Source organism: Cloeon dipterum, chromosome 4 (genome assembly GCF_949628265.1).
Source record: "Cloeon dipterum chromosome 4, ieCloDipt1.1, whole genome shotgun sequence".
Taxonomy (NCBI): Eukaryota; Metazoa; Arthropoda; class Insecta; order Ephemeroptera; family Baetidae; genus Cloeon; species Cloeon dipterum.
The window spans coordinates 6,655,123-6,681,081 of record NC_088789.1 but is presented as its reverse complement, the minus strand read 5'-3'; the positions used below and the strand labels follow the sequence as shown (position 1 = coordinate 6,681,081).

The window sequence follows — 25,959 nt, the reverse complement described above, 5'->3', positions numbered from 1 at the left end:
CAAACAGGGCATGCGTAGAGAACACGTGTTTCGCCAGGCTACAAAACAACAACATTGAAGACCTAAAACACCTAAACTCAGCCGACTCAGCCCTGACTCAACCCAACTCAGCCAGACCTTGGCCTGACCCAGCCTAAACCCAAGACTTATCAAACTGAACAAAGCCATCCAGGCAAGGTTATTTCCGGTTAATTCGATTGGAAAAATTGATTGATTGTTGCTTTTTTATATATTATGTATGATACATATTTTGTAATGTATGTAATGCCCGTCTCTTTAATCAGATAAATTTATTAATTTTAAAGGGTGGGACGACTATTCACGCACCACCAAATTTAGGCGCAAATAGGGGCTGGATATTACTGCACACACCTGATTTTTTAACTCTCATTAAAATCCAGAAATTTTATGTTTCAAAATTTTTTCAGACCATAAAACCATTAATCGAAGTGCGAATATAGGGTCTGCAAGGTTCTCTTACTCATATTTGCACCAAATTAAGGTGCACTTAACTTGGCCTGGCACGAGCGTAGGGACAAGGGGTTAAAGGATATATGATATATGACGATTTTCCAATACAAAATACCGTGAATAAAATTTAATGAATACATATTGTGTGCATAAAATTGTGGATATTGCAAACACACATTAATTGATACATAGATATAAATTGCCACGATTTTATATAAATTTTAATTTTTACCTGTAATAAAAATTTGATTCTTCTTTTTAGAAAAATGACCGAGGGCAGCGAAAAGGCTACAATGCGCGCATTAAAGAAAATGGGCATCAAGACCTGTGCCATTCATTTGAATAACGATTGGGAATTGGTTCGGCAAGGTGCAGAGGCTCGTGTTTATAAGGGGTCATATGAGGGTAGACCATCTATCGCCAAGCAGAGGTTTTCTAAAGGCTACCGACACCCTGTTTTGGATTCATCTCTTTCTACTCAAAGGTTACGGAGTGAAGTGAAGCGAAATTTGAAGTGCAGGACTGCTGGTTAGTTATTGCGACCTCAATTTTGAAACTTTTTGTATATTTATTTTTTTGGCTACATAGGTATTTTGGCTCCTGAAATATTAATGGTTGATGTGGACCAGTGCACCATTGTAATGGAAGAGATCGGAAACGGACGCACTTTAAAGCAAAAGATCAAAGAGCTGGAAAAGGATTCCAATCCAGCTGATGAGCTGAAACAAATTTGCAGTAATTTAGGGCATTTGATCGGTAAACACTCGTCCTTTGTCTTTCATAAGACAAATCATAACTCAGGTTTGCATTTCAGGCAAAATGCATGAAGCTGGAACCACGCATGGCGACCTAACTACTTCCAATATATTGCTTAATCTGAACGGGGAGATGGTTCTCATTGACTTTGGTTTGGGAGGTGGAGAGGCCAGCGCTGAAGATAAAGCTGTTGACATCTATGTCTTGGAAAGGGCTTTAGCTGCCACTCATCCTAACATGGAGCCACTAATTCCAGACATCATTGACTCTTATTGCAAAGTAGGAATAATTATTTTTTATGGCTATTTTTACTGATGCATTCATTGACCTTTTCAGAATAATTCTAAGGCAGCTGAAGTCATAAAAAAATTGGAAGATGTGAGAATGCGAGGGAGAAAAAGAAGTATGGTTGGTTGATTCCTTCTTGTTCCATGGTTTATAATATATTAAAAATTTATTAATACCTCGACATTTTGTTAATTTATTTTCAATCTATTGAGAATCCCCTATAACCTAACTTTTAGTAGCCTTGTTATTCAGGTAAATCTAGAGGTCTCCGCCGCAACAAATTGAAGCAGCAGCTGGTTAAACGACCTAAGCCGAATTGTTGCTTGGTGGCAGTAGCTTATCATTTTTGATGGGTGGCTCACGCAGTTAATTTAATTTTTAAATTGAAGTTTGATGGTGCTTGGTCACAGTGGTTGGTGGTGCGGCTCTAATTTCCATTAATCTGAAATATGGCCAAGACCTTGAGGCAAATCTATAACATGAGGTTTGAACTTGAAAAAAAAATGATTTGTTTTTAGATCAAAACTTTACAAAAAATTCGCTGCAATTTTAAGGAATAAGTAAAAATAAGGCCTTTAGATAGACCTCTAAAAATCCGTCTACAACTGAAGAAGCTTTAAACTCATGCCTAAATGGCTATTTTAAATTAGTTTAAAAGAGATGCCTTCCAACACTATAAAAAGTCCCTTACGCAAGGAATGGGAGATCACATTCTCAATAATTACCTTGCAATATATGCCTTTATTTAGTTTCAGATGATTCCTACACATGTTTAACAGGTAGTATGTTTGCTCTTAACAAGAGAAGATGTCAAAGTTTCACTTTTTGAAAAAATTATTTTTGACCACATAGTGGACACACTGAAGGATCATATTTCTTTCTCGCCTTATTTCAGGCTCAAGCAACTTTCTGAGTAAAGTTGGTGGTCGATTCCTCTTCTTGAATTGCACTCTAGGGTCAATGCGAGGTCGGTTTAGCTTAGGAGGGACCTTGCTAACGACAGGGATGTGATTCACTTCCTTAATCAGTTGAGGTAGCGGTGGACCACTCAATTCACGGCTGATGGGAAAGGATTAATACAATTATTATTAGCAGGTGTAGGATACTTTATAAATTCTTAATTTAAACGCACAATGACATACCCTTTACTATGTAAATAGGGAATTTGAGGAGTTTAGTAATTTTAGTTCGCGTCTTGCTCAATGCAATATTATTTGTAATTGAATAATGGGAAACTGCGACATTAAAAAAATTAATGAATGAGACTAATGACTAAAAAATTAATTAAAGTGAGATTGCCTAAAAATTGTATTTTTTATGGCAACAAGGTTTTTAATTTTTGCTAACCAGTTTAGCATCTACCGCAACCAAGATCACTTGAACAACACTATAGCAACTAGCAACATAGTTTAAATTACCTGACTGGTGCCTCCTCAGGAGGCGAGTCTTGATCACTGTCTTCGTTGTCAGAGTTGTACTGGCCTACCAAGCTTGCAAGGGGATTATTTATCACAGCCTGCTCCTACATTAAAGAATTAGTTAAGATACGAACAATTTTTTTCCAATTCGAGGGAATTACCTCTTTGGCAGGCAGTTCAGACTTAGTCACTACTTGGTCAGGTTCACTTTGACTTGAGTCAGGTAGCTTGGGTGCAGGTTGATCTGGAATAGGTTCATTTTGAGCTGGCTTTCCATAAGGGTGATTCCGTGCGGGTCTTGACCACCCATTTTTGCGGCCTCTGGCGGCAAATCTTGAGTTCGGTTTTGAGATTCTTTCCCCTCTCGCTGTAAAAACAATTCTTATTGTAAGTTTAATTTAATAATTTAATACTTTACCCATTCTCTCATCACGCGCTTCAATTTTCTTAGCAATATTGTCTTTAGTGGGGTATTTCTTTTTTCGCGCTTCAATCCAATCGTCAGCTTCCTTTTTCATTCGAGCATATAAACCACTCTTATGCTGCACTTCAATGTGTTTAGCAACAACCTAACAAATATAATCAGTCTAGAGGTATGTAAATTATTACAAAGTCAAGGTCGCGTACTTTTGGGTGAGCAGAAAAGGTGCACCCTTCTTGTCCACAGATTTGGTGCTGAGACACGTGCTCTGCTAGCTCTTGAGGAGAGGAAAAGCATCGATCGCAGTTGTCACAAGTCGGCTTTTTCCCTGCATTTCCATTTCCTCCAAATTTGGTTCCATTATTTCCTTTATTTTGATTATTGTTATTGTAAACATTGGCATTTGGAAGTTTCCGACACCAACCACGACCTCTGCCTCTGTTTTGCGCTCTGCCTCTTGCTGAAAAAATTATGCAAATCATTACGTTCCCATTTACTTACATACATAAATATTATGTAGTCCTTAACTCACCAGGATTAGGAAGCCCAAAATACTGCACTGGAGGAAGAGCGAAAGTTGGCAAGGTGTAATGGGAATTTAAGGGCGGTGGTGGTGGCGGAGGAACAGCTCTCAGGTGCGGGAACGACATTTTTCGCAATTTAAAAGAAAATTTGAGTTCTAGAACCCAGTTGGTATCACGTGCACCTCATGCGAATCCAGAACGCAAAATTTATAAATCACAAAACAATCACAACCAGACAACCACTACACACAACACGAGGTTTTCGTGCCGGCGAGCGGCCGTGCGCCAGTCGCATGAGTGGGGGGATAGTGCGCAGAGCACGCATGTGCGACAGTCATCTCGAAGCGCGGTAAAAACGAATGGCGGCATTCCTTGGGGCGCAATGACTCACCGGCTCATTATTGATTTGTCCGAAATTTCTTTAAGTTGTTTGATCCTCACGTCCTCAGACACGGGGAGACTAGCATAAAGTGTGCCTGCGCTTGGAACCTTTTCCCTTTTCTCCTTACTTGGAAACAAATTAAGTGGTGAGCGTCTATAAAGCTATTAAAATAATCGGATCTCGCGTAAAAATGTTTTTTTTTAAATTTTAAATGATGTGTGTGTTAGTAAATTGACTCATCCATAATTATAGTTGTTTGCTCTTTATGCTTGGCAAATTTTTTTGCTGCACGCATAGTTAGTCAAATATATTTTTTACCATCATATATAATTTTTTCATTAGGTTTATATAAAGGTGTAAAAAATAATTATAGCATTTAAGACTACGTGAGAATAATCGCAATGCACATTATATATCGATATTATCAACGAATATTCAATATGGAATAACTCGCACAGTTATACGGACAATTTAATCACGTGTATAAAATTATTTATGAATTTTTTTCTGTTATAAACCAAATTTAAAATAAACTCAAAACTTTTTAGGGCACGATGTCAGTAACTGGAAGATGTAGATTTGTTGTTGGAACTCTGGATGGCAAGCGCGTATCTTATATCGTGGACGATCCAGCACCTCCACCTGCTTCAAGGAATACCAGCCGCCCTTTAACCACAGGCAACATGGACGGTGAGACCTACTCACGTGGGCTCCGACCTTCACTGTCGGCTTCGTCGGTCCAGCAAGACGATACCGACACCAAAATCAATGGCTCTGTTGTACTGAACAACCAGCAACTGGACGAATTAATGGACATTCTGCACCAAGGTATAAAAGCCTAAAATCTACAGCATTGTATTTCACCGCCTCAATATCATGACTTCTGACCTACATGCATAAACATTTATATATTATTGTGTGACACACTTAATATACACACATGCGTTTGGTCTATGAACACTAAAATTGGCTCTTTATCTCAGATGTGGAACATGAAAGTCGTTATACACATTTCGCTATATATAAAAAAAATTTGAATACAAACCTGGATAGTAATGAGATGCTAAACGGCGATAGAGTGTCTGAGTATTGATTGCATTGCATGTTTTACGGTCACTAAGGCAACTGAGCTGGGGGAAATAACAAAAATTTGAATATTGACCTGGGCCTTATGCTGTCACACATTTTATACAAATGCGCGCTACCCGTACCACTGCCTGCGTTGAACGAGCATTTTTGGCAACTTGCAGTTGGTGAGCAACAGCAGAACAGGCAAGCGTGGTCTGGAGATGAAACCAGTCTGAATGAGCAGTATGTGAAAGAGTGCCAGTCAGCCGTGCACGAGGAGCCCACCAGAGACTATGATCATGAATCGAGAGACTCGGGATACTTTGGCACAGGCGTAATGAAGCCCAGTCTGCTTGAGGTCAAGAAACAGCAGTGGGCACGGGAGAAAGGCAAGACAACAAACACTATTTATTTACAAACAGAGATTTCACCCCCGTGGTCGTTACGCGCACATTAAGGGCTAAATTAAATTTATTCCAGCTGAAATGCAGGGACTCTTGTCCCCATGGGGTGCTGGAGACTCTGAGGTTGGGACAAGTAGTTACCAAGCAGCCTATTCGCAGAAGCAGGAAAATTATTCTGGCAAGAACAGTGTTATTCCAACTATTTCTTACCAAGAGCACGTGAGTCAGAAAATTTTGTTTCCTAGCGTGATTTGTTAAATTAATTTTCAATTCAGAAACATAATTTCGACAGTAATTATCCAAGCGATATATCTTTCAACCACACGCTAGACAGCAGAATGAGCAGGTAAAACAGCACTTGCAACTAAATAACTCCAACCTAAATTTATATTATGTTTAGGAGTCCTGCAAATCATGAGGGCAGACAGACCAAAATGAATGGCAGTGGGGACGAGGGACGAATGAAATGGGGAGACAGGGGAGTCACCGTGGGACACCTGTGGGAGCCATCAAGTTCTCCTTCAAGACTGCCTGAGCCAAAAAGCTCGAGTCCTGCGTGGCTTGAAAAAACTTTGGGCTCAGGGGGAGAAGCCGAAGACCAGAATGTAATTTATGGGAGAAAGGTACACATCGAGCCTGCTGAATTGGAGGAAAGGGAGAAACGGCGGAAGAAGGCTCTTGAGAACCAACAAGCAATCCGACAGCAGGTTAGTGGTTTGTTAGTTCAGTGCCGCTTGCTTTACAGTTTTAAAATAAAATTGACGTTAGCTTGAAGAACGTGAGCGGATCAGAAGAGAAGAGAGGGAAAGAAAAATTTTAGAAGAGAAGTTGGAAGAGGAGAGAATTAGAAAAGAGAGTGAAGTCATTGAAGAGAGATATAAAAAAGAGAGACAGCGTGAGAAAAAGGTGAGGTTATTCAAATAAAATATAATATGATAAATAGCATCAATTGATTATTCTTTTTTGACAGAATGCAGAGGAGGAAGATGAAGAATTCATAAGGAACCAACAAGCAGGAAGAAGAAGTAATAAACAAAGATCTGGATGGTCTAACAAGGATTTATCCCCAAGGACGCGGAACAGACAGCGCCGGGAGACTGAAAGTAATAAATCTCTTGCCCTTTATCGAATTTTTAAAACTATACACATTCAAAATATAGGCCAATCGCAACAGCAAAGGAAAAACGAGAAATGTTAGTTATTATTGACTCAATGAAACTGAGTTTGTTGCAATACAAAAAATATACTTCGCAGGTACGTCACATGATCCAGAGATTTTAACATTGAACCACCCTCCAGATGACGGCAAGAAGTTTTCCATGCATGAAGACTACAAGCGGCTTCACGAGGATTATAGTAGCAGACCGATGGAATTACCAGGTGAGCTTTGAAATAATGCTATCAGATTTATTTGAATGAAGGAATCGAACGAAGCAGGCGGTGACAACGAAATGATTTTACTTGGCAATGAGGTAGCAGTACTATTAGCGCCTGAACTGGAAAGACGTATTTTAATGAGTAGGTCTGGCCGTGATGTTGCTGTACAAACCGACCTCTCGGTAATATCATTTTGAATGTGTTACCCAAATTCCCATGCACCTTTTAAAAAATTATGTATGCTAACAGATATTTACTCGACGCCAAAAGTCAATGCAGCAGCCACAACCTTTGATGGCGCACACAAAACCAATTTGGGGTGCTAACAGAACAAACAAAAAATACATGAAACAGAGCGACAAAGACATGTATAGACAAAGGGGAAGCAGTTTAAATTCTCGGTCTAACAAGGTGACCACTGATAGCTGCACTGATGATTCAGATAAGTACCCAAGGTGATTTCATTACGGAAATTGAGTTTTCAAGTACATATTATTTACATGCGGTCTTTGAAAAGGTCATCATCATCACCGCAGCTAGATAGGAGAAAAAGAGCGCAGTCCTTAGGAAAAACAAACAACAACATTCGCCGTTCAAGTCAAGAGGATATTTCAAAATTTGGCAGTCGCAACACAAGGAGAGACACCCAGAACGAGAAAATGTTAAATGTGCAAGTCCCCATCTCTTGGTCGGTCGACGTGCGTGACAATCAACAGCTTGAGAGAGCTTCCCCGAAAAGAATGTCAAATTCGCCACCAGTTCCTGCACTTCAAATGAACAAAAAGGCAATTTGACATACACAGGAGTTGGATTAAGGTCTAATTTTGAAAGTTCCAGCATAATATGGTGGAGGTAGAGAGACGCATATCGCCAAGTCCTGCGCCAAATCAAAATTTTGTGTGCCCGCCCTCACCGCCTGTGCCTGCTGTGCTTCGCCAGTTGCAGGAGCAGACCCTACCTCCACTAGTATACACAGGGAATGAGGTCAAGGTGTTAAAATCAGCTCCTCCAGTGTTGAAATCATTTCCATTACAATCAACCGATGATGAAAAAATTGCCCTTCCTGAAATAAAGCAGCACCTGATGAATTTACCAAGCGAGTCTTCCGACTTGCTTTCACAACTGTCAACAATCAGAAAGGCAAGTACTTAGCATTGTGTATGTGCGAAGACAAAAACTTAACTGATATATTCAGACTTTGCAGAGTAAGCACAACGAATGGCAGGCACTTGCAGACGAAGCATGAAAAATGGATATTGTGAGACCAAGTAATATGTTTTGAAGTTTCTTAATAAGGCAATAAAGTTTTGCAAATAACCATGAAGTGCTATTTTAATTAAAATGTGCTCCTAAAATTGGCTCTTTATCTTATATTGCATTACCATCATCTTCATTACAGAATAATATATAATTGTTGAATAATTCTAATTAATTTCAACTTCCAGCCCTAGGTTGAAAAATGGCGGCGTTAGCATTAGACGATTTAATGGACAAGAAGAAAGAGCCACCACCAATTTTAGATCTGAGCCAAAGTGTTATTAACTCCAAGGAGGAATTAGATCAGTTACTTGCTCGAGTGCCTGAATATAAGATAAGGCCTGAAAAGGTAAAATATTAGCAGAATTTACTGATGGTTAAAAGATAATATAAATTTCATTTAGGTGAAGCCTGAAGACATTAAAATAAGAGATAAGGATTTTAGTTTCAAAATTTCCAAATCACAAACTTTCAAGTCTTCAAAAGAATACAAGTAAGCTTTGATTAAAACATTGATTGCTCCTAATAAAATATTTTTAGCTACTGCAATCCGGTGCCTCCATGTATGCAAAGCATTAGATTAGATGACTTATGCCAAGTTGATATAAATTGGAAAATGTTGACAACAATCAGACCAAAGTCTAAGATGGACGAGGAGCTATTTTCAAGGTTGGAACAAATACATTTCCAAAGTTTGCATATCATAATGCGTGAAATTTTATCAGGCTTGTTGAGCTAGGCAAGTTGCAAATACAGAGGATTCAACAAGATGCTAAATCAACTTCTGGCTATGGTGTGAAAAAATCTAAAAACAGGGCAGGAATTGTTGAGATGAAAATACCACCATGCCATGAATGCAATGAGGAATTTTGCAATGGTCTAAGCTGCAAGTATCTGACTTACGAATGTTTTGCCAGGGTATTATTTGCCATTATAAATATCTTCGGTATAAAATAAATAAATTAACCAGGTGGAGAGCGACATTTATGAAGGGAAACGGGAAGAGTCGGCAGGCATCGACAGGAAATCCAGGAAGAAGAAGAAGAAGAAGGTCAAGGGAAAAGGCAAAAAGAGCAAACGATCAAAATCTAAAACTAAGAAAAAGAAGAACAAAGACGATGATGGGGAAAAAACTGCAGACGATGCCGAGGATGAAGATTAATATTCATGATAATCAAACTAACTGCTTTTTCAATGAAACTCTTTGATTATTGAATTGGAAACAGATTACTTAACATAATACGGATCCTTTTAATCCTCACTGGACTCTTCAGATTCCTCCTCACTGTCACTTGGGTTGAAGTCAGAGTCTGCAATGCAATTAGGGCCATTCATTAAGATTTCAGTTTTATAAATAATAACAAATATGTTACCATCTTCTTCATCATCATCATCATCATCATTATACTTGGGTGCAGAGTAGCCCGAATAGTAGGCGCCTCCACTGTAATCATCGTCATCGTCCCTTGCACCTCCTTGTCTTCCGAATTTGTGCGAGCGGGCTAAAGAAAAATAAATTAAGGTCCCTTTTAAATGGATTCAACTGCTTTCGTACTGCTCATGCTGAGGTCCTTTGTTTCCTGAGTGTCATAATTACACTTGGGACAAGGCACGGCTTTTCCCCTTTCATATTTAAAGCCCTTCCGCTTGACGTGGTCATCACAAAAGCAGACCTTGCAGCGAAGGCACGAGAATTGTCCAAGACGGTTGCATGATTGGCACTTGTAACTTTCCGCTTCCAACACCTATATAATAATACAGTGGATTATTGTATTAAATAAAAAACAGATATCATTACTTGACAAGAAGCTTGATGCTCAAACTGGTCATCTTCACAGAGGAAGTTTTCACAGAAGGAACAGCGATACACTCGCCCTCCGTGAGCCCAAACTCCTCGTTCGCATTCAATGCACACAGCATCAATCAAAGGGCACTCACACCCATGGACTTGAAGACACTTGCGACCGTGACAAATCCAGGCCTCGCAGTGATCGCAGATGGCACCCTGGAATCATATTTTGAGTGTTATTAGAAAAATTATTGCGAGGTAACATTTTTGGAGCACTTACCACCATGCCGAGACCAGTAGTAAACGTTCCAGCGTGTTTGATGACACAATCTCCAGTTTTGAGCATGCACTTTACCTTTCCACAGTGCCCGCAAACTGGAAGACGTTGCAGAGTCTGGCAAAAATAGCAGAATGCTCGGTTCTTTTGCTTCCTGGATGCATTAAATTCATATTAGGTATGTACATACGCTTAATCTGATGCCAAGGAGTGAAAAGGTTAAGATATAATAATTGCATACCTTCCACAGTGGTCGCATTCCATGGCCTGGTTGCAGGCAAACTCTGCGACCGATCTCGATTCTTTGGAAGCACGGATCTCTTTTTGCCTCAATTTCTGCTTTTCAGCTTTCTTCCTCTGCCCGGTTTTCTTTTTTGGCATTGCGAATAGTTTTCAAAAATTCAAAACTTGAATTAAAGATGAATAAACGCGTTTTAAGTTAGGAACTTGAAATTATGACAAAAATATTGCACGACAGCGTGCTTGATGCAGCGTTGTGAATGTGAGCAACACTGCGTTACACGGTTACAAATCAACAGATTATCAGCTGGTCGAACAGAGTGGAAGGAGCAGAGCGGGGAAGCGCAAGATGGGTGTTGAGAAGGAACTTTAAAATGTGTTGGCGCGTATGTCCGTCAGTTTACGGCTTTCAATATTTCGGGCAGAACCAGGCGACCCATAAATGTCTAAAACCTTTTAAAACCGTCTAATAAATAGTCGCCATTTTTTCCAAAATGCAACTTCGAGTCTCTTGCCCATCTGGTCTGCCTGTGGCAAATTGTTAGCAATGCAAAATGCAATGGCAGACTCAAGCATTGCTGCCAACACAACATCGATCAATGGGCAATGCAAGAATTAATACATTATAAAATTTATTAATGAAATTCGTTCCTTTAAATGAACCGGTGTTTCATTACGTTAATTATATGAAATCAATTAGATCTATAACTTTAAGTTTCTCAAACACGCTGAAAAAGGTGAGGAGACACTACATTATTTTACTTATTCTTGAGTCTGGGTTTGGAGATGAAGAAACTTGACATTGGTTTAGGTGGTGCGATTGCTTTGTTGTTGAGCGTTGAGCCAGCAGAGCAGAGCCAGTAGAGCCACTTGTGCTGTGGCATGGCATTCAGGCATTGGTACTACCCACAAACCTGAATACCGGCTTCTGAATTTCGTTAATCTTCTGGATTTTCGAGTATCGGACGTTTGCATACTCCCCGTTCATCTTCCAAGCGTTAATTATTTTCCAGCATGGATACAAAACGAAAAGCGGAAGACATGACTTTGGTGGCAAGCAACACGCCAAAGAAGGCTCGCACCGAATTGGTTTCTGCATCCCAGTCGAAGGATAAGGCCCTCAAATTAGCAGTATGTGTCCAAAATCTCCCCTTACTCTGCAAATTAATCTCCAAATGGAATTGTTTACAACAGGGCATAACCAGGACTTCGAATTTGTCCGCACCGATCATGCAACTGGAAGGCCACGGAGGCGACATTTTCACTGCCAAGTTCCATCCTGAGGGTCACCATTTGGCCTCGTCCGGCTTCGACAGACAGATCTGTAATAACAAAACTATTCAATTTAAAATTTGTAGCAAATAAATTTGATGGCAGTTTACTGGAATGTTTACGGCGAGTGTGAGAACATCGCCGTGCTGAGCGGGCACAGCGGCGCCGTGATGGAGCTGCACTTCACGCCCGACGGCACCCAGCTGGTCACCGCCAGCACGGACAAGACGGTGGCCCTATGGGACATCAGCCAGGCAACACGCGTGAAGCGGTTCAAGGGCCATTCGAGTTTTGTCAACAGCTGCCACGCAGCCCGGCGGGGTCCTTCTATGTTCGTCTCAGGCTCGGACGACGGCACTGTGCGCGTCTGGGACTCGCGCCGCAAGCAGCAGGCCACCACGCTCAATAGCGGCTACCAGGTCATCGCTGTCACCTTCAACGACAACGCTACCCAGGCTATTTCCAGTGGCATCGATAATGATATAAAGGTACACTCCCCTTGCTTTTAACGAAAGATTGTTTTACTGCTGGAATTGAACTGCTGTAAGAGCTAGTTTTATGATTTATAACAATAATCATTTATTGATAGATGCCAATGAATGCAGCACACAATGGTTGTCATGATCTATAAAGGTTGGATTTAGATGCAGCTTCCTTGTTGACATTGAGCTGTTTTTCCACGGAAATGTCCTGCTGAACTAGTTTCAGCTAGGTTGCAGCACAAATTCATGAACTACCTGTCCCATCAACGGGATGAGCATGAATTTTTATGTTCTCTTAAACAAGTTTAGTCGTCACGTTAGTGCTCAAATTAATGACAAAGTAGTGTCAGAAATAATTAAAAAAAAATCCTTCACCCTGTGCAACAAAAAATATTCAAAACTCAACATCCTTAAACTCATTTTACCCAGTTCATGTAACGCATACCTTGATCTTTAATTGAATTATGCCAAATTTTTATATTTCAAACTATTTCCCTCCATCTAAAGTCAATTCTAGACGTAAATTCTGTAAAATCAACCACGATACTGCTTGATGTATATGATTTATAATTCTATTTTAGAATTTGTCAAGTGGGAAAAGAATCGGAACAGAAATTTTTAGTTACCATCTGTAGCTAACGAGCAGAATTAATGTGATGAAAAGTTACACAATTTGCAAATTGTGCAAATGGTTAGTGGTTAGTGTCCAAATTCAAATCCTCTCGCATCTTTGGCAAAAATGGTGCCGCCATCATATCGAGAGATTACGGCACTGTTTTCAATTCTTTTACCTCTGCCACCAAAACATTAAAATAGAGCGCATATCAAGTACGCCGTAACGCTGTTCACGGTTGAAACAAAATTAGATATTGATATTTTTAGGGGGTTGTCTGAACCATTTATATTTTTTATTTTAGTACCTACAAATTTAATTTGTGTGCCTGCACCCATAATTTCAAATTCAAAGTCAATCAGCAGTGTGGACAAATTACTATTTTATTTTATACAATAACAAAATGTACGCGATAAAGAATGAATGGACAATATTTCACTCAGTCAAGAAATTATCTAGAAAGTGAGAAGTTGAGCTTGAGAGGGAAAATCAAACACAGAAAAAATACACAGCTTACAAGAGGCAATGAATTCAAACTAACAAATTTTACTTGGTTCTGTGGTTTTGAGACGGTAAGTGCATAAAGTGAAAATTGAAGACAAAAATTATCTTGTACATTTTCTTACTGAGTTAAACCATTTGTCATTTTCACATTTTGGAAAAATTAAAACTCAAACTGTAGTAGTTCCTTAAAAATATGTTCTTTCTCGACTATGAGTTTGAGAGAGTTAAATTGCTGTTTTGATACCCACCTTGAATTATCTCACTCAACTGAATTGATATTTTATCGTTTGCAGGTTTGGGACTTGAGGCAGAATGCTTTGCTGTACAAGCTGAAGGGGCACACGGACACCGTCACTGGGCTGAGCCTCTCTCCCGACGGGTCTTACGTCATGTCCAACGGCATGGACAACGTACTCAGAATTTGGGACATCCGTCCGTACGCCCCGCAGGAGAGGTGTGTCAAAATTTTCCAGGGTCATCAGCACAACTTCGAAAAGGTAACTAAGAAAGTCTAAACGTGCCTGTACAAATGCTAATTTTTATCTTTTCATGCGCAGAACCTGCTCAGGTGCTCATGGTCGGCTGACGGGTCCAAAATCGCAGCTGGATCATCAGACAGATTTGTCTACATTTGGGACACGACCACCAGGCGAATCCTGTACAAACTGCCTGGACACAATGGAAGCGTCAATGAAATCGATTTCCATCCCAAAGAGCCGATCGGTAATAACTCTATACACCTGTTCAATTGATGATTATTTCTTATTTTGTCATTTTCTTTTACAGTTCTCTCCGCCTCCAGCGACAAGACCATCTTCCTCGGTGAAATTGAATAAAATAATTCCACTATTTAAATCTTCATAAATTTAGTTAATTTGTTGAGTGCTCTATCCAAAAGTGTAATTTGGGATTTTTCTTCTGAAGAATTGGTCCAGCAGCGCATGTAAAATTTAAAGTTAGAAAAATCTTTGAGTATGTTTGTTGAAAGCTAATGGTGTTCTTTCTATTGCGATTAGAGCACATAGCTTTTTTCAATTGAGATATGGTTAAGATCCTACCTTTTTAAACATGTTTAAGTGTCTACAACTAACGTGTAAATACCAAACAATACAAAATCTTCATTCTCTAACGATATCAAATGTTTCTTATTTTACAGAAAGAAATATCTGATGAACCTTTTAGTATTATAATCATTATAATTAAGTTAAATTGGTCCTTTTCATCATAAATCTTAGCAAAATAACGTTAAATTTGAAATTTTCATTATTGTTAGTTGGGAACCGACTTGATGAATTATATGGCTTATTGTTAGTATTTCAACAACTCACCAACCATATAGACGTGCAGGAATAAAGAAGAAAATTAGTTTTTCAACAACCAGCTGAAATCTTCATTTAAATATTTGTCAAATTTATTTTTGAAGCACGTTGATGTCATTTCACAAATCTTGAATTTGAAAACTTGTTTTTTTTTAATTGACTCACATATATCAGTATAAATATAAATAATTCTGTTTGTATCGTCCATTTATTACCCCTCCCACCTAATTTCTTCTTCGTTCCTTCCTTTCGAGGTCTGAGATTCCATTCCCCTACTCGAAGGCACCTCCTCCGCTGCCACACACTGCACCGCCAGACTCGCGACTCGCAGTTTCAAAGCTGGGTCGGAGATAGAGAGATACGTAGCGTAAGGCGCTCTTTCAGTGCCGTGTGTTTTATTGAAAAGAGTGACTGAATAATTCGAGCGAGAGGCAGGAAGACTGCGCTGGACCAGTGAGGTCATCTCTTTGCAAAGTGCGTCCGTGGCTGAGCTGTTAAAGCATATTTTTCTGCGAATAATGTGCGACTTTTAGTCAAGTGAGAACTGCACTGTCGTCAATACTATTTAATTATCACCGCCTGGATGGAGAAACTAGTGCTCTGCTTGCTGCTTGTGTCAGGTGAGGTGACTTTCAGTGATTGCACGGTTATTATTTTTGCATCCGAGTAAGATGACGCGGTCGAGGTTACACACCGTTCAAGAATCCACCTCAGAGTGCGTCTTGAAAAATCAGCTTTTACTATCTCTTCCATTATTTGGCAAGAGGAGTGCTTTTATGGAGATGCCGCAGCTTTTTTTAGGTCGAGCGGCGACCAGAAGCTTTTTAATTAAATCTATGAAAGTCATAAGCAAAATTGTGTTTCGCCTTGATTTCCTTTTCCGACTTATGATGTTTTTGTGTTTGCTTGATTGATTTCTAAACAGCTCACAAATATTATTTTAGTTTGGACAAAAATAGATTTTAATCGCTCTCCTCTCTTGAATGAAAATTTTACAAATCTTTCCGTTCACTCATATATGTATAGTAAAAGTCGTCTTCTTTTTCCTTGTCCAATTGACTTTTTGTGCCTCTATAGTTAAAAATAATTATTTTGACAGCTTTTCTGTGATCTCCTACAGCCGGCTCTCATTGGCAGATACGGCTTTTTCAATTTTATCGTCACTCTTGGCGTGTAATTATTTTTCTTCCCAAGGACTTGGTCGGTCCAAATGAATGATTGTTTATTTTGCCGCTGCTAGCCCACCCCTTCTAAATTCGCTCTCGTTTTCCTATAGCAAAAGTTGTTTGGCGAAAAAATGAGAGGGACACTAACTTTTTGACCAAGATTAGATAAGTAGTGCGTTCGCATCTGGCAAGGCGCTGGCTATATATCGACTGTCGTGATCATTTTTGCCAGCCGGTTGCGTGCTTTTCAATAAAACACACTCATGGGTTGGGCCTATATGACGACGACACACTCTATGTTCAATAAAACTCGTTCTCAGCCGCATTAATGGTCAAAAACCTTAATTCTTAAAAATTGAAAGTTATCGTCTGAAATTTCTATCGTCTTCATTCAAGGAAAAGTTATTTGTTGAAAAGCAAGCTTGAGTAACAGAAATAATATCATTACAAATTAAACCTTGGAATCACTCAAGAGTAACTATATATAGGAATAAAAAATTTGACACTATCTAAATAGAAAAAAGGGTATCAAAGGCTGCAGTCGCGGGGATAGGAAATAAGATTTAAAGTAGCTTAATAGTTATATATATAGTAAGTAGGTCAAAATTGCTTTCCGTCCGATTTCTTACAATATTATATGTTTTCAAACTACAAGTCTTGGTAATCCTCTCAGTATTTTTATCTTGGCAGCTTCTCTCACAAATCACGCAGGCTTCCGGCACGTGCGTGGGACTCTGCTTGATTCTGTCCATCGTCTGAAAAGGAAATCCTCTTGATATCTGCGTCTATACTACTGGGGGATTATGCTTCAATCAAATCGCCAGAAACAGAAAAAATAAATTTTAAAATCACTCGTCATTACTGAGACTGATTGTGTGAAAGATATTCGAGGCAAAATACAATTTCGATTTGGGGGAGAGGTTCCGGAAGTTTTTAAATAGTGGTCCGAAGAGACTCACGAACACGAAAACTGTCACTTAGAGACTCACTTGGAGGGGAAATTCGCGAAGAGACTCAGAGTCTCTTCGTGACAGTGAGTCTCTTCAGACCACCCAAACTTCATGGTTTTTCTGTCCTCAAGAGACTCACGAGTCTCTTCGTGACATATTTTAAAAACCCAAAAGTGAGTTCGTGTGTATGGATTTTGGTGGCGCCGTCGTCGCGATTTTATTATGTTGGCACATTCCCCCCCCACAGGATTGGGGCGGAGCCAAGTGGCGGTTGCGGTTTTTCAACGATATTTCGGATAATTTTACCGGCACCGCGTCTTCCCCGCTTCTGTTAAAGATTGTTTGGCCGCCATAGTTGCTGTTTAAAGTGTGCCTCATAAGCGTGGTAAATTGTGTTTATGATGTGTTTTGTGTTGTTTTTGCCCTATCTGGGGGCGTGAAAGTTTTGTGTTTGTGTAGTGATGTGAAGGGGGATAACTGATTGGTGTTGCTGGAGGGTGAGTAACTATTGTAAGATGCCTGGAGAGGGTGTTTTCACGGGGTGGCTTGGAGGTTGTCCAGAAAGCGATGCAGCCATAGAAGCAATGATTGGCATGTTTCTCATCTTTAAATGTGTTGTTTGGGTCATGCCCAAGTTATTGTTGGGCGCGGTGGGTCAAGCGGCTAATTTTGTCGGTAATTTAGCGGTTAAACCAGCGGCTAAAATAGCGGCCAAACACGCGGCACTGTTTCCTTTAATATTGATGGCGATGGATGGCACTAAACAAGTGTTCAAATCAGTTGCTAACTTAGCGACCTTCAAGTTGCAAATCTCTTGGTTATGTGTGGACACATGACTCGTTTATTGATAATTTTAAAGCTTTGAATTTGTTAAAATAATGTGAAGAACAGAGATGCATTGCAGCCCGCAAATTTAATTTTTATTTTGCAATAGATGATTCATGCGTTATTTTGTGACACATTTACAAGACAAATTTTGTGACAAATCGTGTCCGGGTTGAGTTAGATAAATGTGTCGGTGCCGTGAAGGACCAAATTGCAGCTGGTGAAAGTTGTGTATCCCGTGCCAAGAGTTACAATCATAGTTGGTGAGACCATGCAGCCGAAGCCTCATTGTGTGTTGTGTGTTGTGAGTAGTTATGGAGACAGAAATATTTTTGAATGTTTTCATTGTGTTTTTGTGGCCCAATGAGTGAAGTTATCAAAATATGGAAATTATATTGTTCACAATCAGTAGGGAGATGGAAGACACTGATGCTGCGGAAGAGTGCGCGTTGGAGAAGCCAACTGAAGCCAAACAACAGAGTTCGGACGTTGATTCCAAATTGAGGGATGACCTGAGCAGCGAAGATTCGGACTCTGACCAGGACATCTTTTTAGAGTTTGACAGCCCGAAGGAACAGACAATGCCAGTTGGCAGCAGGTATGTATTGATGTTGCTGAGAAAATTTATGTAATTGAAAATTATTATTTTCAGTGAAACAGAGGATCATCTTCCAGGAAGTGTGCCCGAGCTATCATATGTTGCAGTTCGGCAATCAATGCAAATTCTTGTGGAGGACTGGCAGTAATAAAAAGCAATTATTAAATTGTATAGTGAGACTGATATATGAATTATCTTTTAGGTTAGAGTTGGCGAAATTGGCTGCATGTGCAAGAGGCCCAGTGCCAAAGAGAAGGAGACCGATCTTCAACTAATAGACGGGGTGATCATTCTTGTAAAGTGTGTGGTTTGCTTTGTAATGCAGGAAGATTATTTTCGATCATTTTTATTGTAAATTGTCGGCTAGTGGTGACAATCCTTTTGTAGTTGGATGCTTTTGTCTTGGATTTATTTTTTTTCGAGTGGGTTTTTGCAGTGTGGTGGTCGGGTTGTTGTATATAAAACTGGAATTGGTGGCTGACATTAAAAGATAATAGGGAAGTGAAATTTGAAAAACAATGTTTTATTGAATTCAATGGCGGTACACTACCCGGGTTGCATTCCGATGAAAAGAGCTACAAATATTTATAAATTTATAAGAAAGTGTGTGATACAATTGCCTATAAGCCTTTACACATGTGCAAATCAGAAACATCCCGTATGGTAATAATTAGTTTCATACCGAGAAAAAGAAAATTTATCAAAAATTTTGAAACAGAATGAGTGCACTATTATTTGAAGGGTGCACCTCGACATGCGCCTCCCTTTGAGGTCAACTGCCTCTCAAAGTGTCTCATTGCATCTGGTGCAACTTTACACGGGCATCGAGCCCAACCAGCTCCTCCCTGAGCTTGCGCTGTTTCCTGTACATGGCGTTGATCTCTCTTTGTACTTGATCAATTTCACGGAACTTTCCGGCGTAGTCAACGTGTTTGTTGGACAGGTCAGCTTGAATGTTGTCAAGTCTGCGGTAGAATGTTTTAATTGCCCTCTCACAAGTTGCAATTGATGCTGTAATAGACATGTAATTAAATGGCGACAATACTTGAAATAAAGAACATTTACCTTTAGCTGAAGAGCACCTGGCTTGCAATTGCTGGTGCTCAGAAGCTGCGAAGTTACCCTCCGTGTTTTGGCAGGGATCCATGTTAGTAGGATTCCCCTTGTGTTGGAAGTTGTCGTCAGAGTACAAACGTTGCATGGCAGACATCCCGAATAAATTATCTTGGCTGCAAAGGTGGGATAAATGTGAATGTTTTGTTATGGCTTTTAATCATTATGTGCTTGTGCGGGCTGAAAGTAATTATTTGCATAAGCTGGTTGATCATGTATATGTAAAGAATGGTATGTTATGTATGTGGAGATGATTTAAACATGTTAATTAAGAAAGAAAGTCATAAGATGAAATATGAAATTTACTTAAACAGCCCGCAAGGAAACAGTTATGTAGAGAAATACATTCGTGGTGGCAGTATGTAATTGATGAAGGAAGGATATCATGAGATAAACTTACACGGATTTATTGGTGATTCACGTTATTCAGTGGATGTTGTTGTTTGCGAGTGCGTTTTGCAATGGCTGAATAGTAAGTGGTACTGCTCTGTGCTGTGCAAAAGGTGTGGTTGCAGTGGTGTTCTTGGCGCAAATCACAAATGCGCGCGCGTTTTTTGAATTTGGCGGGAAAGGCTTTACATAGTGGTCTGAAGAGACTCATGGATAAAAAAACTGTCACCAAGAGACTCATGAGTTTCTTGGTGACAGTGAGTGTCTTTAGACCACCCAAACTTTGCGGTGTTTCTGTCCTGAAGAGACTCACGAGTCTCTTCAGACCACCCAAACTTTGCGGTGTTTCTGTCCTGAAGAGACTCACGAGTCTCTTCAGACCACCCAAACTTTGCGGTGTTTCTGTCCTGAAGAGACTCACGAGTCTCTTCAGACCACCCAAACTTTGCGGTGTTTCTGTCATGAAGAGACTCACGAGTCTCTTGGTGACAAATGAGGAGGCTCAGATTGGGGAAAAACCAGACAGTGTTTTTGTAAATAGCGTCATATATGAAGGCTTGTTAGAGCTGAATGAGTTTAAATAATTATGTTTTAGGAAGTAATATAAATGGAATACAATGTGTGTTTGCAGTAAATATTCTAGTAATTTATAATTGGTAGTTTTCAATTAATTGGCATCAGGAATTAAATTTATAATATGAACATTTTATTACAAAATTAAAAAGGTACAATACATACAAATGTCGGGTTGCAATTGAAGAATTTTAGTTACAGAAATAAAAATAATGAGGTGACAATGCAATGGTGTTGGCTGATGTGGCCGAAAGATTTCAATAAAAAAAACATCCCGCAAAAAATCAACTACAAAAAAGTTGTCGATCATTTTCTCGCGGAGGACAGGTCTTGAGCAGGCTTCGTAAACTCGGTGAGGCGTTGCTCGAACTCGACAACTGCCTTGGATGCGTCCTTCACCCGTTGTTCAATCTTGGGACGCATCCTCACGAGGCGTTCGATCCTCATGCTGATCCTTCTTCGAGCATTTTCCAGCCAGTCTGTCTCCTGACTGTTTTCTCGCAGAACAGCCTGCGCGTCTTTGTATTCAGTGTTCAAGTCATTGTAGGAAACGTAGAGTTTTTCCAGCGCAGCCTCTGCCCTAACGAGTGAATCTGTAACGGTGCGAGAATGAAAGGCTGCACTAGACAAAATTGAAATTAACTTACTTCCAACAGTTGTGCCTCCCTGGAAGTGCTTGATGCAGTCCTCATCACAAAGCTGTTTGGAGGCCGCTGCTGTTGGCGAACTTGGCGCGTTGCAACAACCCCAGCAGCATAGGGTGGAGGCAGTCGACATGTCGCTGTCGCTGTCCAGGTTAATCATGTCTTCGTCTGATTTGCTCATGTTGAAACAACCCGTATGATGTAGGACAGTTAATATCTGTAATGCAGATATGAATTTTAAGCGGGATGAATTACATTAATATTTGCCGGAGAAATTGTTGATTGTCTGTGTTGTTATATTTTTTTATTTACTAATTGAATTTAGTTGCGGGGAAATTAATTATGTGCAATAGGGTGGTTCAATTTGTGAAAGTAATGGTTTGTTATGTAATGGTATGTGTGTGGCGGGTTGATGGAAACATGTATTGAATAAATTAAGTTTGACAATTCAAGCGGAAATGGGTAAATCAGCCCGTAAACAAGGTTAGTCTAATACAAAAAATATTTAATGGACATGCAAGCGCGTGGAAATTTGTCTATGTTGTGCTGCGTAAAATCAAAATGTGGTAGCGGGTTAATGCAATATCAAATAAGTTGTGTTTGTTCCATATTGAAAAGCGTAATTTGATAATAACTTACATGGAGTTCTTGTCGTTCTGGCGGATGCGATTGGATTAACTGTTTGTTAGCGGCATGCGGTTCTGGTGCTGTGTGTTGCTGTGGTGCTGTGTGGGCGTGGAGGCTTTATGGATGGAGCGTTATTTTTAGGACCAATCAAAATCGCGCGCGAAGCTTGAATTTGGGCGGGATGTGTTTAGACTGTAAGATTTGGGGAAAAACCAGTGAATTGATTGCAAATAATAGCGTGTTTTATTATTATTTTTTAACGTTTATAATGCTTTTTAATTGTTGAAGCAATGACTATTATTTAAAAAAATTGTGTTGAACCAAATCATTATGCTAGAAATCGCGTCATTAGAGATGAATTGAATCTGTAATGGTCAAATTAGGTGGCAAAAGAAATAGTTATGTGACAATAAATCAGTGATTGATTGTTGCTAGTTGAGGGTTGATATTCTAATGAAGGTAATGCTGTAAAAGTAATTAGATTGTGTCTTGACAAAATTACGTAATGCCTTAATAGGAGCTAAGAACTGTGAAAGTGTAATAAATTTTATTGTTTTGATGACAATCGTGTGCCGTATAGTTTTTCGGACACGATTGAATTAAAAATTGTCGGTTTAAATATTAATTAAACAGGGTGTGAAGAAAATTGTGTTTACAAAAAATATTTTTAATGCAAAATAATCGATGTTACATCAGACGGGATGTCGTTTTAGTCAAGAAATTGTAGAAAATTAGAAAAAGCTGTTTAGACAAAATTACTATGAAAAAAAAATTACAAAGGATTGTTTTGACAAGCAGTCGGGTAATATCTAAAAAAAAATACATTTGCGTCAGCCCGAGAAAGACGAATAAACTGTTATTACAAACTCATATAAACTGCCAGCAGTGGCACTTGAAAAACTTAAAATGAATCTTAAATTTTGGCTTTTTGATGGACTGCCTTTGCTTTGGGCTCTGACAATGAGGCAATGATGCGCTCAAGACGAGTCGCAGCATCTACTGCATTATCAATTTGTCCATTGATTTTTTTTCGCTGCAGCAGAAGGTCCTCAAGCATTTTGTTGATGGCCTCTGTGGCATTCACGGTGCGAGATTCCTCATCTGCAGCCCGGATCAGCTCCCTCTGAGTCAGGCAAAGGTCGTGCTCGATGCGATGCATATGCCGGATGATTTTGGAAATGGTGTGCTTGGATTTAGCGATGGATTCTGTAGAGATGAAATTAATTTAAATGGCTGCGAGTGAATTATACGAAACACAATTACCAGCTGCAGATGCGCACAGCTCTGTCTGCTGATGCTGACTGGAATGAGTCACTCCTGTAAGTTCAATGCTGGTGGCGACCAAAGGGTTGCCTGAGTAATTTACTGTGACTGTCGAGCCTTTACCCAGAGGTTCTCTGAGGCCCCCTGGTTGGAAGAGATACGCGATCAAAGAAAAATTTGGAATAGTTTTAAGTGGATTGTAACTTACGCCGCAGATACTCATAGTCAACGTGTTGTTTCATTTCCTCACTCCAGTCATCATGCCAGGAGCCGATGCTATGTCTGGATGGTGTTTTGGCACTGTTGGAGGTGTTGTTATCTTGCATCCCGGACATAATATGTGGCCACAGTTTGAAAAGTAGGCTGTAAAAATTGTCAGAAATTGAATTTGCATGATGGAGATATTAGTTGTGAGTCAAATGGATGTAACATATTTATGTATTAGTGTTTTTATCAAAGTTTTAAGCGCATTATTATTTACTTTCGGGGTGTGTAATGCTGCAAGCGTTGCTTTTTGTTGTGAATCAAGAAATTGTATGTTATATAATATGAATGAAAATTTAATTTATGATTTTAATAAAACTCGTGAATTAAATGTTTGAAAATAATCAGAATTGAATTGAAGTAAATGCAATGCCAGATATAGGTTTAAGTAACAGTGAACATTACACCCCGTGAGTAAGAAGTAATATTCATACATAATTTAGCGTATAATGCATGTTATGTACATAATTACATAAATGTTGAAATAATGCATTTATCTAATCGGGATGTCCAAATCAATAAATGGAAGTGTTATTGTAATATAAGAAACCGAAATCGTAATTGTGTGTTAAGAATTAATTGAACATGCAATAATATATTCTAGAAAAATTACTCACAATTTATGCGCAGCTAGTAAAGATGTTGTTGCTGGATGAGCGTAACAAGCAAAAGTGTGTGTTGAGCTGTTGAGTGAGTGCTGCGAGCGGTGTGTGGTGGTGTTGGCGCCAATATCAATTTCGCGCGTCGGCTGAATTTGGCGGGACAACTTTTAGTGTTTAAAAATAATTGTGAATGCGAGTTAAAATTTTGCATTAATAATTTTTTCACTAGTGTTGGGCAATAATTACCGTCTGCTGAATAATATATTGACACCCTTGAAATAGAAATCAATTTAATTGTGGCTAAGCACTGTGATTATAATTAAACTGATTTTCGTAGTTGTATGGATAACGCGTGTGTTTTGTTTTTTCCGCCATTGCTATGCAGTTACACTCACATTATCAGCAAGAGAACGTTGTACGGGTTGAACGAGACTGATTTTGAATCCTAATCCTTGATTATTAGGCGAGAAGAATTGTATATCCCTAGAGAAACTACGATATTAAGAGATGAGCAAACCAATAAGCAGAATAGATTCAATCATGGTAAGCAGGAAATATAGATGTCTAATGAAAAGCGTAGCATTTATTTATTGATCGTGGATAGTTTTGATTATGTAGATAGATTTGATTTTTAGCATTTTGTACTGTATTTTAGAATTAATTAGGTTATTTGCCATTGCAGAATTATCCATTTGCGGTTACCTGCAATGATAAATGCAGTCTGTTTGTTCGACCTGCTATGAATGGATTTATTGGTGGATTAATTAGACCTGAAGATGATGAGGAGGAGATGATGATTTACATTGGAAGTTAGTTTTTATTTATTTTTTATTGATGCGACTTTTTTTTTGTAAATTGAATGTTTGCAGGGGCAAGTGACGCGTACACTTGGAAGGAAAATTTTATGCGTTACCCGAATCGCATTACTGAGTTCATCGAAAAGGCGTCGCAGAAGGCTGAGGCTGATGGTAGTGGCGCTGATGGCCGAGTCAAGAGGTAATGATATAAATAAATAGTTATTAACCAATTTGTATTGTGTATTGTTTTATGGTAGGTTTTGCTGTCGGGTTGTTGAGAACCAGTATAGGAAAGATGTAGAAGAATTTAATATCCAAGAAAGTGAACCGACAGTTTACGGAAGTGGCGCTGGGAGCAGCAAAGAAGCTAGAGTTGACCAACACTGTGACAAGCAGGACACATGTGATTCAGTGGGAACCGGAGGCCAAGTAATCCATGAAAAATTTGACATCGAACGCCAGGGATTTTGGCCGAATATTTTGCTGGATGAGGTCTTGCTTGACATGGGTGCAGGTAAGGTGTTGTAGTTTTTTAATGGGGAACATTGACTAAAACTTTAAATATTTCAGACATGAGTGAAGCTTTGCGGGCTGTGTCTGTAGTGCTGAAGTATGACGGCAGCCGGTGGAGCCTGGAATCTGTTGCAATCGACACTGGAACTGGCATTGCTCCAAGCCCGTCGATTGGTTGCCATTGTAATATAAATTGATTGTATTCTGGCATGGAGCTAATTTGTTGAACATCCCTCAGATAAAGTCCGAGCACTCCGAAAGGAAATGAGCCTGGTTAGAGGAGAGTTGGAGTCACTTGAAGTGAAATTTAAACAAGTGCAGGAGGCCATTGTGGACTCCCATTCAAGTATGGAGATCTCCAACGACAAGAATCACAGCATTTGTTGTCGGGCTGTTGATGTGAAGAAAGAACTGGTTGAGCTGGAGATGAAACACGAAGCTCTTTTGGATTTGATGGCAGTGCTGGAAACATTCATTGAGAAAATGATCAAGATGAAGTGTCTTCCGGAGCACGATGAACTGCTGGATGCGCTGGCAAAGGAGGGACCAGGAAGAAAGTTTAAGTAATCTGCTTGCAATGTGCTTGATTTTAATTTGTTTGGGCCCTTGAACTTTAATTTATGGTGTGCGCATGGCTAGTTGAGAAAATTTTTGCTATTATTATGCTTCAAATTATTTTAATAAATTGACTTTGGTGAAGGCATTTCATGAATAATGTGTTTGCTTTGAATCTTTAATGCATATATTCCTCATAAAATTATTTTGTTAGTGA

General features: G+C 39.3%; 11 protein-coding genes across 16 annotated transcripts in view; 7 read left to right on the top strand and 4 right to left on the bottom strand.

Moving 5' to 3' along the window:
- Positions 1-21: 21 nt before the first annotated feature.
- Prpk (TP53 regulating kinase) lies at positions 22-1,696 on the top strand. 2 transcript variants are annotated; one of them, XM_065490692.1, is made up of 5 exons: positions 22-172; positions 734-999; positions 1,060-1,227; positions 1,286-1,506; positions 1,564-1,696. In XM_065490692.1, exons 2-5 carry the CDS (start codon positions 738-740, stop codon positions 1,642-1,644), a joined length of 732 nt encoding a protein of 243 aa, XP_065346764.1. In that variant the 5' UTR covers positions 22-172; positions 734-737; the 3' UTR covers positions 1,645-1,696. The 2 variants fall into 2 exon arrangements, with proteins under 2 accessions (XP_065346764.1, XP_065346765.1); XM_065490693.1 differs by having other exon boundaries at positions 55-177.
- Positions 1,697-2,236: 540 nt separating this feature from the next.
- Positions 2,237-4,137, bottom strand: Nufip (nufip). Its single transcript, XM_065490688.1, has 6 exons — positions 3,887-4,137; positions 3,561-3,814; positions 3,352-3,502; positions 3,095-3,300; positions 2,934-3,037; positions 2,237-2,574 (listed from the first exon to the last, which is right to left on the bottom strand). Exons 1-6 carry the CDS (start codon positions 4,002-4,004, stop codon positions 2,334-2,336), a joined length of 1,074 nt encoding a protein of 357 aa, XP_065346760.1. The 5' UTR covers positions 4,005-4,137; the 3' UTR covers positions 2,237-2,333.
- A 125-nt stretch (positions 4,138-4,262) lies between these two features.
- On the top strand, positions 4,263-8,373 carry LOC135944010 (coiled-coil domain-containing protein 66-like). Of its 3 annotated transcripts, none has more exons than XM_065490683.1 (14): positions 4,263-5,088; positions 5,511-5,717; positions 5,809-5,951; positions 6,008-6,078; positions 6,133-6,439; positions 6,501-6,638; positions 6,703-6,835; positions 6,893-6,925; positions 6,987-7,112; positions 7,170-7,291; positions 7,359-7,564; positions 7,627-7,894; positions 7,947-8,249; positions 8,305-8,373. In XM_065490683.1, the coding sequence occupies exons 1-14, from the start codon at positions 4,815-4,817 to the stop codon at positions 8,353-8,355; spliced, it is 2,382 nt and encodes a 793-aa protein (XP_065346755.1). In that variant the 5' UTR covers positions 4,263-4,814; the 3' UTR covers positions 8,356-8,373. The 3 variants fall into 3 exon arrangements, with proteins under 3 accessions (XP_065346755.1, XP_065346754.1, XP_065346756.1); XM_065490682.1 differs by having other exon boundaries at positions 7,167-7,291; XM_065490684.1 differs by lacking the exon at positions 6,893-6,925 and having other exon boundaries at positions 7,167-7,291.
- Positions 8,374-8,505: 132 nt separating this feature from the next.
- LOC135944016 (uncharacterized) lies at positions 8,506-9,528 on the top strand. Its single transcript, XM_065490691.1, has 5 exons — positions 8,506-8,715; positions 8,771-8,859; positions 8,907-9,035; positions 9,092-9,284; positions 9,337-9,528. Exons 1-5 carry the CDS (start codon positions 8,569-8,571, stop codon positions 9,526-9,528), a joined length of 750 nt encoding a protein of 249 aa, XP_065346763.1. The 5' UTR covers positions 8,506-8,568.
- Positions 9,529-9,553: 25 nt separating this feature from the next.
- On the bottom strand, positions 9,554-10,968 carry Noa36 (zinc finger protein 330 homolog Noa36). Its single transcript, XM_065490690.1, has 6 exons — positions 10,674-10,968; positions 10,436-10,586; positions 10,165-10,371; positions 9,922-10,111; positions 9,740-9,868; positions 9,554-9,676 (listed from the first exon to the last, which is right to left on the bottom strand). The coding sequence occupies exons 1-6, from the start codon at positions 10,811-10,813 to the stop codon at positions 9,618-9,620; spliced, it is 876 nt and encodes a 291-aa protein (XP_065346762.1). The 5' UTR covers positions 10,814-10,968; the 3' UTR covers positions 9,554-9,617.
- Positions 10,969-11,549: 581 nt separating this feature from the next.
- LOC135944013 (U5 small nuclear ribonucleoprotein 40 kDa protein) lies at positions 11,550-14,675 on the top strand. The gene is made up of 6 exons (XM_065490689.1): positions 11,550-11,803; positions 11,867-11,996; positions 12,050-12,432; positions 13,837-14,040; positions 14,101-14,266; positions 14,330-14,675. Exons 1-6 carry the CDS (start codon positions 11,687-11,689, stop codon positions 14,377-14,379), a joined length of 1,050 nt encoding a protein of 349 aa, XP_065346761.1. The 5' UTR covers positions 11,550-11,686; the 3' UTR covers positions 14,380-14,675.
- A 513-nt stretch (positions 14,676-15,188) lies between these two features.
- LOC135943270 (vascular endothelial growth factor receptor 1-like) overlaps positions 15,189-25,959 on the top strand; it is a 45,336-nt gene continuing 34,565 nt past the window's right edge. For all 3 annotated transcript variants that reach the window (XM_065489728.1, XM_065489727.1, XM_065489726.1), the window contains exon 1: positions 15,189-15,482. In XM_065489728.1, coding sequence (XP_065345800.1) covers positions 15,446-15,482 — 37 coding nt within the window. In that variant the 5' untranslated portion in view covers positions 15,189-15,445. The remainder of the gene's footprint in view (positions 15,483-25,959) is intronic.
- LOC135944077 (uncharacterized) lies at positions 17,354-19,580 on the top strand. Its single transcript, XM_065490789.1, has 3 exons — positions 17,354-18,401; positions 18,456-18,545; positions 18,604-19,580. Exons 1-3 carry the CDS (start codon positions 18,187-18,189, stop codon positions 18,674-18,676), a joined length of 378 nt encoding a protein of 125 aa, XP_065346861.1. The 5' UTR covers positions 17,354-18,186; the 3' UTR covers positions 18,677-19,580.
- Positions 20,724-21,648, bottom strand: LOC135944376 (uncharacterized). The gene is made up of 2 exons (XM_065491256.1): positions 21,125-21,648; positions 20,724-21,070 (listed from the first exon to the last, which is right to left on the bottom strand). Exons 1-2 carry the CDS (start codon positions 21,300-21,302, stop codon positions 20,784-20,786), a joined length of 465 nt encoding a protein of 154 aa, XP_065347328.1. The 5' UTR covers positions 21,303-21,648; the 3' UTR covers positions 20,724-20,783.
- LOC135944374 (uncharacterized) lies at positions 21,697-24,911 on the bottom strand. The gene is made up of 3 exons (XM_065491253.1): positions 23,220-24,911; positions 23,012-23,155; positions 21,697-22,954 (listed from the first exon to the last, which is right to left on the bottom strand). Exons 1-3 carry the CDS (start codon positions 23,344-23,346, stop codon positions 22,662-22,664), a joined length of 564 nt encoding a protein of 187 aa, XP_065347325.1. The 5' UTR covers positions 23,347-24,911; the 3' UTR covers positions 21,697-22,661.
- On the top strand, positions 24,385-25,754 carry LOC135942168 (uncharacterized). Its single transcript, XM_065488152.1, has 6 exons — positions 24,385-24,420; positions 24,560-24,686; positions 24,747-24,873; positions 24,932-25,188; positions 25,245-25,370; positions 25,426-25,754. The coding sequence occupies exons 1-6, from the start codon at positions 24,385-24,387 to the stop codon at positions 25,752-25,754; spliced, it is 1,002 nt and encodes a 333-aa protein (XP_065344224.1).

Excerpts from the sequence above, each read along its gene's own strand:
- Prpk (XM_065490692.1), top strand. The coding sequence starts at position 738 with ATGACCGAGGGCAGCGAAAAGGCTACAATGCGCGCATTAAAGAAAATG. Across the intron at positions 1,228-1,285 it reads TAATTTAGGGCATTTGATCG|GCAAAATGCATGAAGCTGGA; the intron begins GTAAACACTCGT and ends TTTGCATTTCAG. Across the intron at positions 1,507-1,563 it reads TCATTGACTCTTATTGCAAA|AATAATTCTAAGGCAGCTGA; the intron begins GTAGGAATAATT and ends TGACCTTTTCAG.
- Nufip (XM_065490688.1), bottom strand. The coding sequence starts at position 4,004 with ATGTCGTTCCCGCACCTGAGAGCTGTTCCTCCGCCACCACCACCGCCC. Across the intron at positions 3,815-3,886 it reads TTTTGGGCTTCCTAATCCTG|CAAGAGGCAGAGCGCAAAAC; the intron begins GTGAGTTAAGGA and ends TAATTTTTTCAG. Across the intron at positions 3,038-3,094 it reads CTGAACTGCCTGCCAAAGAG|GAGCAGGCTGTGATAAATAA; the intron begins GTAATTCCCTCG and ends TCTTTAATGTAG.
- LOC135944010 (XM_065490682.1), top strand. The coding sequence starts at position 4,815 with ATGTCAGTAACTGGAAGATGTAGATTTGTTGTTGGAACTCTGGATGGC. Across the intron at positions 6,639-6,702 it reads AGAGACAGCGTGAGAAAAAG|AATGCAGAGGAGGAAGATGA; the intron begins GTGAGGTTATTC and ends CTTTTTTGACAG. Across the intron at positions 7,565-7,626 it reads GATTCAGATAAGTACCCAAG|GTCATCATCATCACCGCAGC; the intron begins GTGATTTCATTA and ends GTCTTTGAAAAG.
- LOC135944016 (XM_065490691.1), top strand. The coding sequence starts at position 8,569 with ATGGCGGCGTTAGCATTAGACGATTTAATGGACAAGAAGAAAGAGCCA. Across the intron at positions 8,716-8,770 it reads ATAAGATAAGGCCTGAAAAG|GTGAAGCCTGAAGACATTAA; the intron begins GTAAAATATTAG and ends AATTTCATTTAG. Across the intron at positions 9,036-9,091 it reads GACGAGGAGCTATTTTCAAG|GCTTGTTGAGCTAGGCAAGT; the intron begins GTTGGAACAAAT and ends AAATTTTATCAG.
- Noa36 (XM_065490690.1), bottom strand. The coding sequence starts at position 10,813 with ATGCCAAAAAAGAAAACCGGGCAGAGGAAGAAAGCTGAAAAGCAGAAA. Across the intron at positions 10,372-10,435 it reads CTACTGGTCTCGGCATGGTG|GGTGCCATCTGCGATCACTG; the intron begins GTAAGTGCTCCA and ends ATATGATTCCAG. Across the intron at positions 9,869-9,921 it reads AAAGGACCTCAGCATGAGCA|CCCGCTCGCACAAATTCGGA; the intron begins GTACGAAAGCAG and ends ATTTTTCTTTAG.
- LOC135944013 (XM_065490689.1), top strand. The coding sequence starts at position 11,687 with ATGGATACAAAACGAAAAGCGGAAGACATGACTTTGGTGGCAAGCAAC. Across the intron at positions 12,433-13,836 it reads GCATCGATAATGATATAAAG|GTTTGGGACTTGAGGCAGAA; the intron begins GTACACTCCCCT and ends TATCGTTTGCAG. Across the intron at positions 14,041-14,100 it reads ATCAGCACAACTTCGAAAAG|AACCTGCTCAGGTGCTCATG; the intron begins GTAACTAAGAAA and ends TTTCATGCGCAG.
- LOC135944077 (XM_065490789.1), top strand. The coding sequence starts at position 18,187 with ATGGAAATTATATTGTTCACAATCAGTAGGGAGATGGAAGACACTGAT. Across the intron at positions 18,402-18,455 it reads ACAATGCCAGTTGGCAGCAG|TGAAACAGAGGATCATCTTC; the intron begins GTATGTATTGAT and ends TATTATTTTCAG. Across the intron at positions 18,546-18,603 it reads ATTCTTGTGGAGGACTGGCA|GTTAGAGTTGGCGAAATTGG; the intron begins GTAATAAAAAGC and ends ATTATCTTTTAG.
- LOC135944376 (XM_065491256.1), bottom strand. The coding sequence starts at position 21,302 with ATGAGCAAATCAGACGAAGACATGATTAACCTGGACAGCGACAGCGAC. Across the intron at positions 21,071-21,124 it reads GGGAGGCACAACTGTTGGAA|ATTCACTCGTTAGGGCAGAG; the intron begins GTAAGTTAATTT and ends GCACCGTTACAG.
- LOC135944374 (XM_065491253.1), bottom strand. The coding sequence starts at position 23,346 with ATGTCCGGGATGCAAGATAACAACACCTCCAACAGTGCCAAAACACCA. Across the intron at positions 23,156-23,219 it reads TGACTATGAGTATCTGCGGC|GGGGCCTCAGAGAACCTCTG; the intron begins GTAAGTTACAAT and ends TCTTCCAACCAG. Across the intron at positions 22,955-23,011 it reads GCTGTGCGCATCTGCAGCTG|AATCCATCGCTAAATCCAAG; the intron begins GTAATTGTGTTT and ends TCATCTCTACAG.
- LOC135942168 (XM_065488152.1), top strand. The coding sequence starts at position 24,385 with ATGAGCAAACCAATAAGCAGAATAGATTCAATCATG. Across the intron at positions 24,421-24,559 it reads GCAGAATAGATTCAATCATG|AATTATCCATTTGCGGTTAC; the intron begins GTAAGCAGGAAA and ends TTGCCATTGCAG. Across the intron at positions 24,874-24,931 it reads GCTGATGGCCGAGTCAAGAG|GTTTTGCTGTCGGGTTGTTG; the intron begins GTAATGATATAA and ends GTTTTATGGTAG.